This window comes from Eubalaena glacialis, chromosome 4, assembly GCF_028564815.1.
Source record: "Eubalaena glacialis isolate mEubGla1 chromosome 4, mEubGla1.1.hap2.+ XY, whole genome shotgun sequence".
Classification (NCBI taxonomy): domain Eukaryota; kingdom Metazoa; phylum Chordata; class Mammalia; order Artiodactyla; family Balaenidae; genus Eubalaena; species Eubalaena glacialis.
Genome location: NC_083719.1, coordinates 120,571,152 through 120,587,853, shown reverse-complemented (window position 1 = coordinate 120,587,853; position 16,702 = coordinate 120,571,152). Strand labels below are relative to the sequence as shown.

At 42.8% G+C, this 16,702-nt stretch overlaps 1 protein-coding gene across 6 annotated transcripts in view; it reads right to left on the bottom strand.

Annotated features, from left to right (window-relative positions):
- ARHGAP26 (Rho GTPase activating protein 26) overlaps positions 1-16,702 on the bottom strand; it is a 496,856-nt gene that overhangs the window by 60,764 nt on the left and 419,390 nt on the right. For all 6 annotated transcript variants that reach the window (XM_061189774.1, XM_061189777.1, XM_061189778.1 and 3 more), the window contains exon 20: positions 14,131-14,284. In XM_061189774.1, the coding sequence (XP_061045757.1) occupies positions 14,131-14,284 (154 nt within the window). The remainder of the gene's footprint in view (positions 1-14,130; positions 14,285-16,702) is intronic.

Below are 16,702 nucleotides of genomic sequence, written 5' to 3'. Positions count from 1 at the left end.
TTCATTTCTTTCAATATTTTTTTTCTCTCTACATCATTCTTATGCTCCAAATTTTAAATTTTGAGGCATCTAAAATGTTAGATCCATAGTGGAAAAAAACAAAACAAAACAATTGGGAACGGTACCATTTTCTTTCATAAGCCCAATGCTTGAAAATAGGCAGAGTCTGAGAGGTAGAAAGTCTCCCAGGTAACAGAATAAAAAGGTTGGGTCATAAAACCAGAACTCTTCCTCCCCCGCTCTCAGTAAACTGGACCAAGGCAGACAAGGAAGTTACAAACTTAAAGCAGATCTAGAAGAGATTATTGGAAACCCTGCCTATACAACGTAAATTGCAAAGGCACTTCATTCAACCATAAATATTTTTGAATGAATGACCAGACCACTCACTTATGACTTAAAATCTGTCTCTCATTGGCAGCAATGTTCCCCTCATGTCCGTAGATCTGATTTCCCCCATGTGGACGGTCAGAGATTTGAGGGGAGAGTATTGTTCAGTCTCTTTCCTAGTGCCTGGAACGGTGCCTTAAACAGAAGGTATTTATTATGTGTTTGCTGGCTGCCTGGGAAGGGACTGTCCATCAGATCTGGCTGATTCTGGAGGCTGATGTTGGTGGGGTCTCCAGGAGCAGGTAGGCTACACTGGCAAATATTCAACTGGTGGTGCCATACTCCAAGAGGACACATAAAGCAGAGCGAAGTCTCTGTCCCTGAGATTTAAGAAGGGGTAGAAGCTCAAGCAAAAGCAGTCGGTGGTGTTCCTCTGCTAATAATTATTTAAACTGCAGCCTTCACTTGGGACAGTGCTGGGTCTAACTGCTGTCTGCGATGATCACCTTGGCTCTGTCGGTCACTAACACGTGGACCTTGTCTCTACTGGATTATTGTGTCCAGGAGTCCCATGATTCCACTTCTTAATTCTTGATCTTCTGCCAGTTTATTTTCACTGTGACAATTGCACATCATAAGTACCCCCACAGGATGACTCAGGGCATATTTCCTCTAATTCCACTTTCACACAAAGGGTCAAGAGAAGAATGGGAAAGAGGATGTGTGTATGTGAGGGGGTGGGGGGCTGTTTCTCCCCCAGAGGAAGCAGGGAGCTACATGGCGCTCCTACCACCACGTCTGTGTTGTAAGGTACGGTGTATGGAAGCTAGGGGAGGTGAGGGTATAGGCCTCCTCCAAGACAGAGTTGAAGCCAACACACTTATTTGAAGATCAGAAATCTATCCTGTGCTTCAGCTTTGGATTTCCCAACTTGCAAGCAGTATTCTTCAAGTCTAAACGCTGAAGTTAGTGGGCTTTAATCATCCCTCTCAGTGATGTCTGACTTGATACGGCGACAGCCTTGGCAATTTCCTTCTCCCATTCCATCCTGGGTGCCGCTATCCTTAAATTCTAATCTGCAAGTTTTACCTGCTTAATTGTCTAAGGTTTTGAGTACAGTGGTGAACAAAATAGACTGAACAGGGCTTTCCAACTTGCTCAAAACCCAAGATGATTTCTCTCCTATGTCACTGCTTTAGTCACCAAAAAACTAAACAAAACACCTATTTTTAGTGTGTCTAATCACAAACAGTATCGCTTCCTCTACTCTTAAAATAGAAGCTTAAAAGAATGATAAAATTACTAAATTGTTCCTTTTTCATTAGCAGGAAGCATGTGACCTTACTATCCAGAAGGTGGGGAATGGATAGTGACGAACACAGGTGATTTAGGCCATGTGTCTGAGGTTACCAGAGCAACTGCAAATTATTATGGAGTAACTCTAGCGTACCTCCATAAAGGTCAGGAGTTAAGGTTTTTCCATTATATATTCTGCTTTAAAATGGGGCTTTTAAAGGAAATTGGGTACATAGCAGATGGAGAATGACAGATGAAGATCAGGTGAAAGAACTATATATAGCTCAAGAAAATTGAACTACTTAAATTTCACAATGTTGGTTGAGAGGATGGGAGGAGTTCATGAGTAGCTAGTTGACTTTCTTGTTTCCTAAGTCAGGGCTTACCAATTTAATAAGAAATCTGAAATCAATCCAGACGTAGAGGTCTAACTGGATCCACTCTACTTAGCTCCCTGAGACAAATTTCCTCTGCTGTCCTACAAGAGTTACCATTTGCTAAACTGACCTGGAGTCCTGGACGGACCAGCTTGGAGTGGAGGAGTCATCTGGCCACTGAATGAATGATTCAAATAGCATTAATTTCATTTAAAACATACCAAAAGCATCACCTTTCTGTAGGACCCTTATTCTTCAATCAAATAGCAGGCATCTCACTCAGATCATTAGTTACTGAGGATACAACAAATGTTAAAGGTTAAAAAAGAGAATTGTTTCTCACAAAGATGTACTCCACAAATTTAAGAGAATAAATAAAAGAATGGTAATTTCAAAAATGAGTAAATCTATTTTAACTGAGTTTTCAAAACGGAAAAATCCATGCATGCGCTAGTAAAAGAATTCCAAAACGATAAAAGGGTAGTATTGAAAAATCAGTATCCCTTCCAGCACAAGCCACTGTCTGATCTGCCTGCATTAGAGAAAGCCACACTGATTCATTCTCCTGTATCCTTCCAGAAATATTACAAACAGGTACACACATCTGTCTGTGTATATACTCCTGGATTCTAATATGTAAGTAGGATCACACAATGCACACTAATGGTTTTGAAAAGTAGCTGCATATCAAATTACCTAGGAAGTTTAAGAAACATACCAAACCTCAGATCCCACCCCAGATCAATGAACTCTGAGGCTCCACGGAAGGGGCCTGCACGTTTGAATTTCTCATTTTAGGCTCCCCCGGTGCTGCTAATGTGCATCTTGGGCTGAGAACCACAGCTGCACACCACCCTACACCTTGCTCTTTCCCTTCACGCTCCATACCTGCACATACAGAATGACCTCACTCCTCTGCTGTACTGGGTAGCAGTCTACATTACGATTTATTTAGGCAGCGCTTTATTGATGGTTATCCATTCTGGCCCCACTCTTTGGCTTTTATAAATGGCACCATACTATACCTCTGTGCTGGACAGCATCCACTCTCCATCCACCCTCCTCTCTGGGAGCTAACCAGCATGGATTTCATCAACAGGGTTTCCTGTTGGGTTCACCAATGGGGAGCTCTGGCAGGAGATTAGCAGGAGGAAGGAGAGAGCCAAGGTATTTATTCCCTTGTCTCCCTTCCTGAGAGGTCACCTCCACTTGGCTGAGTCCCTTGACCAAAGGTCCTTTCCAGGTGCCCACTTGATAGAACTCTCTCCCCTTCTGGGTTCTGGTAACTACTTTCTTCTACTCACGTCCCTTTGGCCTAAGGATGGTAATTAGTTGGTGGCTACTAGCCCTGGTAGTGTTCTAACTCTTGTGATTCTCTTGCTCCCACCTCTTTGTAAATAAATTCTCCTTGAGTTATGCTATTTTCATTGTACTGATGTTTCCTCTTAGGATTCTAATATGTCAACCTTGGACGGGTATTTTGCCTTTATTTCTTTGTGGACAATACTGTCTTGGTTCCCTCTGAGAACATGGCTTCTTCAAAAAGGGCAACAAGCGGTAATAAGGTTACCTTAAAGCAGCTATTTTATCCCTTTTTCTGAGCATTTTTGACAACAGCCAAGGAACAGCCCTATCACCTGTTCAGTGTGTTAGGAGTACTGGAAGAAATACTGAAGCAATGGCTTAGGGAAAACCTTACTGCTTCCTTCAGAAGGAAGCTGATAGGCACTGGAAGAGAACCAGCTAGAACAAAGGCAGTGGATGACTAAGATGCAGAATTTCAGGATGATTTTTTTTTCCAGAAATGACTTTTTGCCATAATGCCAGTCAAATTTATATAGAGTCGCAGGCTGGAAAGCAATTCCTGAGGCTAAATTATCCCTCAGTGAGAACTCAGGATTGTAATTACATTACAGTCTAATTAGTATAGTTCCAATTGGCTCCACCCAGTGGAGAAACAATAGGGTAGATGCTTGACAAGACTCTCGAGAGTAAACACCTAAACCTGATGACTCTGAGCAACGAGCTTGAAGCCTGACTTGTAAAAGGAGTGCTTCTACTGATTTCCGTGTATTTGATTATTTGTAGTTGATTTAGTATTAGTTCTTTTATTTTAAAATTATTATCTCAATGTTTTTAATCCGGTTGCTTTGTGTCACACCAGGACCAAACAAATAAACAAAAATAAACACTGACTATCTATCTACTGCTACAACTGAAAGGAATCAACACTAGGGGCTTGTTCACTAGTCATGGTGGGGGCAGTCTAAGAGCCAATGATGATAAGGCAATAAAAAAAATTATAGTAGCAACCAATTTTTATTGACCACTTACTATGAACTAAGCCATTTACTAAGTGTTATGCAGGGATAGTTCACCTGATCCTCACAAAAACCTTGAAGGTAGGTATTATTATTATTATTATTACCATTTCAAAGAAGAGGTTTAAGTCAGAGAGGGCAAATAACTTGCCCAAGTTTACACAGGATATAGCAGAGCTAAGGTTTCACTGCCCAGGCCACATGGGTTTTTCCCTACACCGGACCCCAAGGCTCACTGATGCTTTGTACGTGATATAACCCATTATGTTATGACATAGCCCATTCCAGTCTTCAGATAGCTATTTGTGGCCATACATCTATTATAAACTAAATCGCTATTCTTTTGAAGGATCTCTGCCATAATAATACCATCCATTATGAGAAATACATTTTCCCCCTCAAAAATAGAGTATTTTAGAATAGCATTTCCTAAACTGTGGGATCCTGTTTTAAGAGGCTGAAGAGAAGCACTGTAAAACCACCTTCTGTGGTCAAATACATTTAGGAAATGCAGCATAAGACATGCCCCTTGGGAGATTCACAACGGACATATTAAAGGCACAGAAGTCCTCTTGTCAAGAATCTGTTGAACTTTGTCCAACTCCATTCTTTCCACCTGTCTCCCATTCCTGCCTCAGTTTGGGGAATGCTGACCCAGAAGTCTCACATCTTTTGTACCTGCTGATGCTGACCCACCACTTTCAGTATCACCTACCCTGAGATCTCTTCTTCTGTCAATGCAAGGGTCTTGACTTTCTCGTGTTACACACATGGTACGTGCTCAATAAAATATCTATTGGCTTGATTAATTGATGTACTCACCCTCTCTTGATTTACGACCAAAAGGCAAGCATTTGCAAAGCAGCTGGCTGGCTTCCTTGGTGAGCTGTAAAGTATAGCACTGGTGAGCTAATTGGGTTCCCCTGAGGGCCAAGGGCAGGGTGCTCTTAAGCTCCACTACGGTTATCACTGCAGGGACAATCAAAGTGCCAGCGATGACACACGCTTGGCCCTGAGAGCTTTACATTGAGGTATATCCAGATTTTTTTCTTGTGGAAGTCTATCAGCCTAACGCATTATGACCACGGTTCTCAGACTTGAGCATGCGTCAGAATGACCTGCAGGGCTTGTTAAAACACAGATTGCTGGGCTCCTCCTCCAGAGTTGTTGACCCAATAAGTCTGGGTGGGGCCTGAAAACATGCATTTCTAACAAGCTCCCAGGTGACACCAATGATGCTGGTCACAGGGCCACTCTCTGGCAAACACTGTGCTGAGCTAAGACCCTGCCCTGGAAGAGCAGCACGCAGAGACCAAAGCAGACTACAGTACATGGTTTTCTATATTCTTAATGCAGAGAAGGCATTAAAAATAAGAACCCAAGGCTGTTTCCAACTAGAAATGTGTTCCTAGCTAAGGAAGCATCTGCTTTCCAGACTGACTAAAAAGGTTTAAAAAGCAGTACTTGAACTCTAATATGATTTTAATTTACCCAGTTTAGGATCTGGATCAACCAATAAGATTCCTCCAAATTATATACACAGGGAGGGAGACAATCTCAGATCTAACCCAAAGCGAGAAAAACGGCCTTTCAGAGTTCCTTCCAAGTCCACTTACAGGCATAATAGTGCTGAAAGCCATGCAAAATCTTAAGCCTATTTCCTTCCCTAAAGACACTACCAAAAACTGGAGATTTAAAATGCCTAACACCTACTTACACATATAAAATGCAGCTAAATCCAGAATGAAATTCATTCGTTCATATGTTTAATTAAACCCCAAGGCTTCAGCATCTACTCCATGTCATGGCAAATGCGGGGAACTGTTTAAGATTATTTGGTAAGATTAATTAGTTTACAGAAGAAAATGCAGACCCTTTATATGATTTTAGCTCATAAAGGGGGGAAGAAAACAATCTGTGTGAAGGAAGACATTGTTCCATTTGTGACTTCCACTCTGCTGGAAAACGGGGATGCTGGCTGAGCACTGGAATGATGTCCAGTCCCCGCCTCCTCCCATACCCCCTCTGCTGACAGGCTGGAGAGATCCAAGCCCACGGACAGCCCTGGTGCTTGGGAAAGAAATCCTGCTGGGTCATGAAGCGTGAGGCCTGCCTTGATCAATTTTTCTGTGAAAAAAAGAAGAACCGCTAATAACCAAACACATTTATCCAATAAAAATCGGATGGGTCACCAGGCAGGAATCTCCACCCTCGACCAAGTGAAGCCAGCTGGGCTCCTGACTGGCCCGGGAGATCTTGGCTGGGGAATGGGAAAAGCTGACAGGAGGCCTCTCAGGAAACAAGAATGTGGGTCATGTCAGTGACGAATCTCTGCAAATGTCAAGGGAAGCTGGCCTGGTACTTGGAAGAGCTGTGGCCATGGTGGCCCCAGGAGCCTGAGATGTAAGAGGGATGGTTCTGGGCTTGTCCAGGAGATAACCACGACCAAGCAGGCTGGAGCCACCGCGGGGGTGGTGAGGAGTAACAAGAAAAGGCAAATGACTCCTTGTGAAAATCATTACGCTTTTGAGCTATTTTTCAAGGTGGGGAATGCCACCAAATTTTCAGGCAAAACTGTCTGAAGAGACCTTTTCTGCTTGGAGGTAGGTGAGAAACAGTACCTCAATCTAACAGGAAAGATCCTCTTCCCACAGCAAACTGACTCAACCACAGAGGAAAACTTCCTCTTTCAAATCCCTGCATCCCAAAGAATGACAAAATAAAGATCACTGGAGCAAAATCATAGCTGCCTGTTTGGGTGTAACTCTTTTGGCATAAAATAGCACTTAGATGGTAAAATTACTTTAAAAAATATGCCATTAGTTATCAGTTGTCTAATGCCTCTTATTCCTTTAGTGATTCATTTGGTCCCAATAAATAACAGCTAGGCATGCAGCTTATCAGGTACCCCATGGGATGTGGAGGTTTCCACATGTCTCAGGAACAGGCTTGCCTACCCCAGCTGGTCTAGGTTTAAGGTGGGGCAGCACCTGCCTCTACAGTAGAAGTCCCCTCCTTTTCACTGATACTCAAAGACTGACCTGACAGAGAGCTCCAGGCTACCAAGATAGGAAGCCTGTGCGGAGAGATGAGCAGAACAGCCTGGGACATCTCTCTGCACCCGAAAAATACACACCAGGGTTGACGGAATAGAGGGAGAGAAAGGATGGTGTGGAAGAGGGCCTCTGAGTCATTACCGATAACTGCCATTCACAGTGCTGTACATGTAAATGGTATGGCAAAAGATGATCTCATTTAACTGTCACAACACATTTTTGTGGAGGGTATGATGACCCCATTTTACAGATGAAGAAACTGAGGCAGAAAGTCCTAAAGTAACTTGCCTCCTTCCCCTCCAAATCTGTACCTCCTTTACTCTATGTTGGTTTTCTCCACAGAACTTCTCAACATTTGATATTTGAGATACTGATGTTACCTTACTAGAATATAAAATCAATGAGAGCAGAAACTCTAATCTTTCTATCACTCTATCTTCAGCACTCAGAATAACACCTGGCCCACAGTCAGTGTTCAACAATATTTGTTGAGTGAATTTTGACTGAATAAGTAAAACAGAAGTAAAATTTTAGAGATCTCTCTCCAGGCAAGCTCTCCCCAGGTTTCAGATGAGAGCCGCTGAATCAAATGCAGCAGGAGCCAACAGTGCTTCAGAGAAACAACTCTGCCTGGAAGCAGGCCTTGTTTATCCTCTGAATTCCAGGCACTGTTCTCTTGCCGCCTCTCACTGGCCACTAAAACCAGAGAGGACGGTTGACTCTGGCAGAATTTGAAGGCATCTGGCATGCACACATCTTTTAGGTAACCAGAAATAACTTGGAAATGCATGTGTGTGTGTGTTAAGCGGAAAGGATGAGAAAAATTAGTTTTATTGATGGGGCTACTGGGCAGTGAGTTATTTTTCAGGGGTGGGGACCACTTAGGCAGGGAGAACTCCAAGGTTGGGTTCCTCCACTGCTGGAATCATCCCCTGCTCTCCTGGCCTTCTTTCAATCCTAACAAGCCCCTCCATCCCTACCCCAGCGGTTTGAATAAAGCATTCCCCAGTCGGTTTTAATCTGGGGGAATTACTGCAGTATCTTAAGTCCCTAGTGGGACGTCCCCTGACTTCTTTCTCAGCATTTGTTTACTTCCTCCTTAAAACTCACTATCTCCCAGAAAAGCGGTGGCACGAGGCCATCTCTGTTGGTCACTGGGAGAGGAGAGAGTGACTTATTTCTGCAGTCCTTTGTAAGCACCCAGTGAATGACCTCCGTTCTTAGAGACAGGTCAGCCCCACTCCTTCCACCACCGGGAGTGGGCAATGGGCACGTTCAGGGGCATGTTCAGGGCCAAGAAAGAGCACCAGCCAGTCGATGTTGGTGCCAAGATTAAAACCTAGGGCTTCCTGCTTTCCATGCCTCAGCCATCAGCTATGGGTTTTGTTTTGTTTCTGAACTTCTTAGAATCTCATTTATGAGTCATTTTCTTTCAAAGAAGATTCTGAAAATGGAAAGGCTAATCTCCACATGCCACTATGCTACAGTGAGAATCTGCCATACCTGACCCAGGCCGCCCAGTGCCATCCCAAGGAAGCTGCCCATGACTCTGACTTGTGTTAGTTAACTATTGCTGAAAAAACTGGCCCAAATTCAGTGGCTTAGAACAACCACAATGTATTATTTTTCATGAATCTGTGGGGTAATTGGGCAGCTTTTCTGTTGGTCTTTCCTGGACTCACTCATGTGGCTGCATTAGCTGACTGGTGGCCTGGGCATTGGGCTTGGCTGGGACAGCGGGCCTTCTCTAACAGTCCTTCATCCTCAAGGAGGCTAGGCTGTACTTTGTACATGGTGGCTGGGTTCCAAGAGGAGATGGGAGGCTGCAAGGCCTTGTGGCCTGGGCTTGGAAGTCATATAATGATCAAATCAAGTCAGAGGGTAAAGGCCGGCCTAGATTCAAGGACTCCACCTCTTAATGGGAGGGGCTGCAAAGATTCTTTGGCCGTATTTAATTTATCACAGGCCTTGGAGACAGAAAAGAGTGAAGTGGGGCCGTAAGAAGATAGTGACTAAAGAGTATCATCTGTTACCAAGCAACATATGAATTTAGTGTGGCCAAATCTTTTAACTTTTCAGAAGAAGCTGGAAATCTAGATTAAAAAACAATTTACTAATCGACTACTTTTTAGAGCAGTTTTAGGTTTACAGAAAAATTGCTCAAAATAACTTAGAGTTTTCATACAACTCTCCCCTTTCCCTAAGTTTCCCCTATTAGTAACACCTTTCAGTAGTGTGGTACGTTTATTGCCACTGGTGAACCAATACTGATACATTATTATTATTGCTATTATTATTAACTATTAACTAAAGTCCACAGTTTACATTAGGATTCACTCTTTTCTATGGGTTTTATGGGTTTCGACAAATGCATAATGTCTTGCATTATGCATTTAGTAATATCTGCTATTAGATATCATACAGAAGAGTATCACTGTCCTAAAAATGCCCTGTGTCCTTCCTGCCCACTAACCTTTTTACTGATTCTATAGTTTTGCCTTTTCCAGAATGTCATATAGTTGGTATCATACCATACTGTAGTCTCTTCAGAGTGGCTTTTTTCTCTTAGCAATATGCATTTATGGTTCATCCATGTCTTTTCATGACTTGATAGCTCATTTCCTTATATCACCAAATAATATTCCATTGTCTGGACGTGCCACAGTTTGGTTATCCATTCACCTGCTGAAGAACAACTTGGTTGCTTCTAAGTTTTGGCAATTATGAATAAAGCTGCTATGTACATTTGTGGGCAGGATTTTGTGGGCCTAAGCTTTCAACTCATTTGGGTAAACACCTAAGAGTGTGATCGCTTGATCGTTTTGTGTGATCAGTCTATGTTTAGTTTTATAAGAAACCGTCAGCTTGTCTTTCAAAGTGGCTTTCTTATTTTGCATTCCTACCAGCAATGCATGAGACTTCTGTTGCTCCTCATCCTCACCAGCATTTGATGTCAGTGTTTTGGATGTTAGCCATTCTAATAAGTGTGGAATGATATCTCATTGCTTTAATTTGCAGTTCCCTAATGACATAGATCTTGAGCATCTTTTCATATGCTTATTTGCATCTGTGTGCCTTCTTTGGTGAGGTGTCTGTCCAGATCCTTTGCTCAGCTTTTAACTGGGTGGTTTGTTTACTTACTGTTGCATTTTAAGAGTTCTTTATATACTTAGTATACTGGTCCTTTGTCAGATATGTGTTTTGCAAATACTTTCTCCTAGTCTGTGGCTTGGCTTTTCATCCTCTTAATAATGTCGTTCGCAGAGCAGAAGCTTTTAGCCTAAATGAAGTCCAACTTACCAATTTTTTCTTTCATGGATTATGCTTTTGGTGTTGTCTTTAAACAGTCATTGCCAAACCCAAAGACACCTAGATTTTCTCCTATGTTGTCTTCTAGAAATTTTATAGTTTTGCATTTTACATTTAGGTCTATGGTCCATTTTGAGTTAATTTTTGTGAATGCTGTAAGGTCTGTGTCTAAATTCATTATTTTGTGTGTGTGTGTGTGTGTGTGTGTGTGTGTGGATGTCTAGTGGTTCCAGCATGAAATCTGGATTTTTGTGTGAAGTGACCTGATCTTAACGGTTGGTTCAATCTTTTTTTTTTTTTTTGGTGGTCGTGGTGGGGGAAGAACTAAGTTCCCCCTCCCCCAACACACGTCTGTAGACTGTTTTTCTCCATCCTGGATTATCTCTGCCTCTCTCATCCCCTTACCTGAAATGCTCTTCATCCACCCATATCATCTTACCTGGTGCCCACCTCACATTTCATCTACTCCACTTTTCCCGACACTGACCGGTTTGTGTACCTAACAGATACCCAGTTAAGAGTTGTTGAACTCTAAATGCACTTATGAGCTCTAAGCCCCATTTAGCACTGCCGTTTACCACCATCTTTCCTCCTCAGCCAGAGTGTAAATTCCCAGGGAGGCCAGGAATCCTCTTTTTCTCCTTTACCCCAGGTAGCTCAGCAGAGTTCTGAGCATAAACCAGGTCAGCAATATTTGCTGACCATTTTAGATGAGCTAAACTTTGGTCTCAGCTCACCAAGTGTCCTTTGATCTTTAGGAGAGACGGCTACCTCAAGAGGTCCAGCTGAGGACCTGCCAAAGATAGGATCCCTGCAGCCTTGCCCTGGCAAGCCTGAAATGGTGGCATCTCTGATTCTGATGCCTGATTTAGCATTATGTCCACACAAACAAGAGGACCCTCATCTCCTTGGAGAATTAGGAAAGATTTACCAAGGAGACAGCAAAATGTGGCCTCCAAAGTACCAAGGGGTGCTGAGTCACAAACAAGTTTCTTTCATTATGATTGTTATGTGGTCAGAAGGATCATTCCAGTCATTATGAAAACAATGAAAAACAAATGAATGAAATAAAAAGAACGGACAGTTTTCTGGTGACTGGTTTCCCCACGTTGTGCCTAATTTACAGTCAAGGTAACGGTAATCCCCCACCCCTTGACTTGGTCTCATGTTTTCATCTGCGTCATTAAGTGTCCCCATTCAAGGAGCTCTGTGCACCTCCAAGCGAACAACGATGGAAGGAATGAAAGGGTCCAGGACCGAGGCTGAGACCCAAGTGGTCTCGGCTGGTTGCAACTGAGTCCAAGCACCATGGCAGAGGGTGCCTCAGAATTCACTGACTCAGGGAAGTATTGTGGCTTCCATTTGCCGGGATGACCTCTCATCCATCTGTCGGTGGTCCAATCCCAGGCAGAAAAAATCTGGCAGGCACAAACTGGGCAACAACAACTCCTGGCCTGGGTTTCAGAAATGGGTGGAGAACCAGCTGCAGAGTGTGTAGGGCTGATGGCATGGCCCTCATCAGGTCCGTGGCAAACGCTGGTGTCAGCACTGCTTCCACCTCAAGAGCAGCCCTCCTGGAGCTCAAGACTTCCAGGTATCAGTTAGCGATTCACTCGGCTTGGAGGACAACAGTCTTGTGGGAAACACACCCACATTCCTACCTCCACCAGAGGCAAACAAGTGGACTGTTCCTGGCCTCATCCTCCCTTCCTTGGAAAGCCCCCCCAAACATACACCAGGTAGGGATGCGTCTGGTGGATGGCGTGAAGCAGGCAAAGTGACCCACAGTGTTTTAGGTAAAACAAATCACATCTAGATAACTGAAAAATAAAAAATCCCAAGCCCCCTCCTCCGTGACCTGTTTAAAAGACCTAACCCCCCATTTCCACATAGCTGCCAAAGCAGCCTCTTTGGACACACTGTACTCAATGGTGACTTGGGGGGCTCCCAGCCCCCCAGCAGCTGAAAACAAAGATTAAAGACCACTAGTTGGTGCCGCCGGCTAAAATCAGGGAGTGTTAAGCAACTTGGGCTAGAAATTCAACCTTGCTCATGCTGAGCAACAAATAACTTCAGCAACTGCAAGGAAAACGGCTCTAGGAGTACCCGAGAGAGCCATCCATCAAGGAAGGGAGGCTCCACGGGCAAGTTTGGCCGTGGAAAACCAGAAAGGACTCACTGCCCACAAGCTGAACAAGTTAAATTATTCTGAGCATTTGAGGCTAGTTCTTGGTAAAAAAACACATCATCTACCTGATAACAGGTAATTACATTTCTTGAATATCAAGGTAGGACTTAAAGCTGCCAACAATTAAAAAGAGACCTGATTTTCTCAATGTACAATTCCATCTAACACTGTTGCTGCATTTTCTAAGTGCCTCATATCCATTTTAGAGTCATTTTTCCTTCCAAGCCTTAATATCCCTTAGTCCCTTCTAAGGCAAAAATTGTTAGACCCATTTTGCAGATCTGTAACTATGTTAGCACGAAAGAATGGCAGAGCGCGATCATGCAACCACAGCAGGGAGAGGGGCAGGAAAAGGTTCTGACATCCTGGGGTCTCACCAAGAGAAACAACAGTCCTGAAGGCAATTTGTGGCCAAACCTCAAACTATTTTCACCAGAGAAAGGCAAAGTCAACTCTGTTCTTCCTGAGTCTTATACAACTGTGGCCGGAGAGTCCAGCTGTTTTGTCATGGCCTCACATTCTTTATGCAAAGGCTCTAGTGGACAAGATTTATGGGGTGGTCTGAAGAAGCAGGCTAAGTAATGTGGGATGTAACCACAAAAGAGAACTTTCTGGCCCAAGCAGAGTAGATCCAGTTTCCGTGGAGGGTTGGACAACCAGCCTCAAAACTGCCTGTCTCAGCTGTGGGTGCTCAACACCCAAGAATGAAGCAACAGAGGTTCTTCTCCTTTAGAGAATTTGCTCTGTGATCACGGTCATGCTAAGGTTTGAGGAGTTGAAGGCTCAAAGAGCACCTGGGAGCTATTTTCTCTGGAAGCGGACACAGAGATAGCACTGAACATAATCAACATGGTCAGGGAGAAGGGAAACTGTGACAACACAAATGAGTGAAGCAGACTTAGCTACCAATCTACCGAGCTACTACGGTGCCCGGATGTTTGTAAAACTAAAAGAAATTGCTTTTCATGCCCAGCAGCCAGCACAGGCAATGAGCCATCACCAAAGCCATCTCAGCAGGATGGTAAATCAAACATCACCAAGGCCAAGAAGCAGTATGTTAAGAATAATGATTCCCCTTTGAGGTGATGCTTAAAAAATCCAAAACAAACTTAGCCAAGCTTCCAAGTTGAGGGAGAAGGTTTAAACCAGGTTCATGGGACAATACTCAAAGTCAGATAGGGCCAGAGAGCACATGCTGGGCAGGATGGCTGACCAAGGGCGCCCTGTGGCCGGCAGCCAGACGTCATACTTACAGCGAGTTGGGCCGGGTGGGTTTGAGCACATCCAGGTCTGGGTCACTGGAGTTCATGTTGGGCTGTAAGCTGCTGCTAGAATTAAGGATGCTGTTTGCATTTGATGAGACGACAGATTCCAAACTGGAGTCGATGAGGCTGTTTCTTTGTTCCTCTGGGGGGAGAAAAAGCCACAAACTCCATATTAATATTATTCCATAGGGATAGTCTGCTCCTACCTATACAAAAGTTTACAAATAAAGAGATTAGATGGAGCTCTCTGGTGCCAATGAGGCTACGAAAAGGACATAGGAAAGGATAAGAATTACAAGTGGGAAAGGAAGAGCCCAAGAGTAACAGGTGACTTGAAACTTTAGAGCAAAACTCCGTCCTCTGCTTGACAGGACACATCTCCCTTGACAGACAGGACACATCTCCCTTGACAGGACACATCTCCCCTTTCATATGACCAGCCTTTTCCTAAGACTGGACCCACCACCACACCACGAATTGGGTCTTCTTTGGACTGGCAGATGGTCAGAACAGAGAGAGCCTTCAAAGCCCCCTTGCAATCAATCATATCCTCTTGGTTTGGTGACATTCACCCTTTATTCTAAAACTCCTGCCCCCAGCATGGTCTTACTTGCCTAAGCCATGTCCTACCTTTGACCCTATAGTACCATGCCATAAAATATCTACTCTTTGGACATCCACTTCCTTATGGCTCTGCAGTCTAAACCCCTGACCACTCCCCAGATAGACTCTTCTGGGTTGCTTCTAGCTCCAAGTATTTGATGTTGAGCCTCCAGTTAGTTCTTTGATCAATAGATCTGTAAGGACTACAGAGTAGTCTGCATATACAAAACTGAGTCCATGTACCAAGCAGTCACATTAGTGCTTGGAGAATATTACCAAGTCAGAAGGGAGAAAACCTGAGTTCCTACCACTGACTGGCTGTATGGAGTCAGGGAATATTCCTCGACTCTCTGTATCTTGGTTAATGCAGCTATAAAATGGGGAGCATGAGAAATGCCTTACACAGCTCGGGGAGCTGTCATGAGGATCAAGTGGGATCACATGCAAGAATGTGTTTTGTAAACTTCAGAACCTTGCTCAAAGAAAAGAACTTTCTGTTTCTTCACATCTTTAAAAACTTGGAACCATGCACTGAAGAAAACACTTTGGGGATGATTTAGCCAAATGGCATGGGCACCACTGCTGCAGAGAAACATTAGAGACATACAATGTCATTCTTGTTCCACATTCCTTACAGATACACCATATTGGAATCAACTGATGTTTTGGGCAATCAGTTTACGTATCAAGAAATGTCATGTCTGGGTTAATCCTCACTGGACCTTTCTGAAATGAGCCAGAGGTATACCATATCCCTAAGAAGAAGACTAGGCTCGCTGATATGGTAGTTTATAGGTCAACAAGTGAACCCGGCTCTCTTTAGGCAATAAAGGGGGTGAGGTCAGGATAAAAAATACTCTTCCCTTGCACTACTCATGTATGTAAAAATATAATATGCTTATGAAATGATGTTAGAGTAATCTTCACATTAGGTACACACATACAGAAACACACAAACACACATGTATACACCAATACCACCTAGTATCTTGGCAAATTCTCAATGCCATGTTTGAAGCCCTACAGAACACTTAAAAACCCCGTGAGGCTTATGGGAGATTCCTGAACTCTAATTAGATTTTGAAAAAAGTAGATTATTGATTCCTGAGGTTTAGAACTACTCCTATTTCAAAAGCTTGAGTTCCAAAGAGAAACAACAAAGAAAGAGAAATCAAAAGAGTTACATTGAGCCAAGATGTAGGAGGACTAACAGGGCCTGCAAATGGCTACTTGCTACCAGGAAAAAAAACAACTCTAAAATTACATAATTAGAGGATCATTGAGGGAATGGATATGCCATTTATCAGTATGAATCAGTGTAAGTAAAATTTTCCTTTGGACGAAATACTCATATCAAGACTCCTGAAAAAGTGTGAGGAGCCCAAGACTACCTTCATTCCAAGGGGAGTAAAGATGACACTTCTTTGGGGCTCAGTGGAGACATATTCTTTTTTTTTTTAAGTAGGAAAAAAAAAGCTGTATTTATGAAGATGTTTACAATACTTTATTTTAGGTTATTTCCAATTTTTCACCAATTTAAAAAATTGACCAACTCAATGAAACCTGTGAATACAATGTTAAAAAGTATAACTATGAATCATAAAATTTAAATTTAGTATGAAAAGATAAGAATGGCAAATTATATTGAAGCTATGTGGAATTATGTTTATAGACAACAGGAAGAGAAAATAAAAATGTAAATATTGCTTGATAGGATAATGAGATTAGAGGTGGTCTTTTAAATTTTTCATCGTTATGCTAATACAATACCTTTATAAAACCTAAAAATCTTCAAACAATACATTTAAAAAAAATTATGGTAAAATACACACAACAGAAAATGTATCATTTTAACCATTTTAAAGTGGACAGTTCAGTGATATTAAGTCAACAAATTTTTAAAACTTTCAGATGGCACCTGAATAAAAGATGTGTTGTCCATTGGTGATTTTAATGT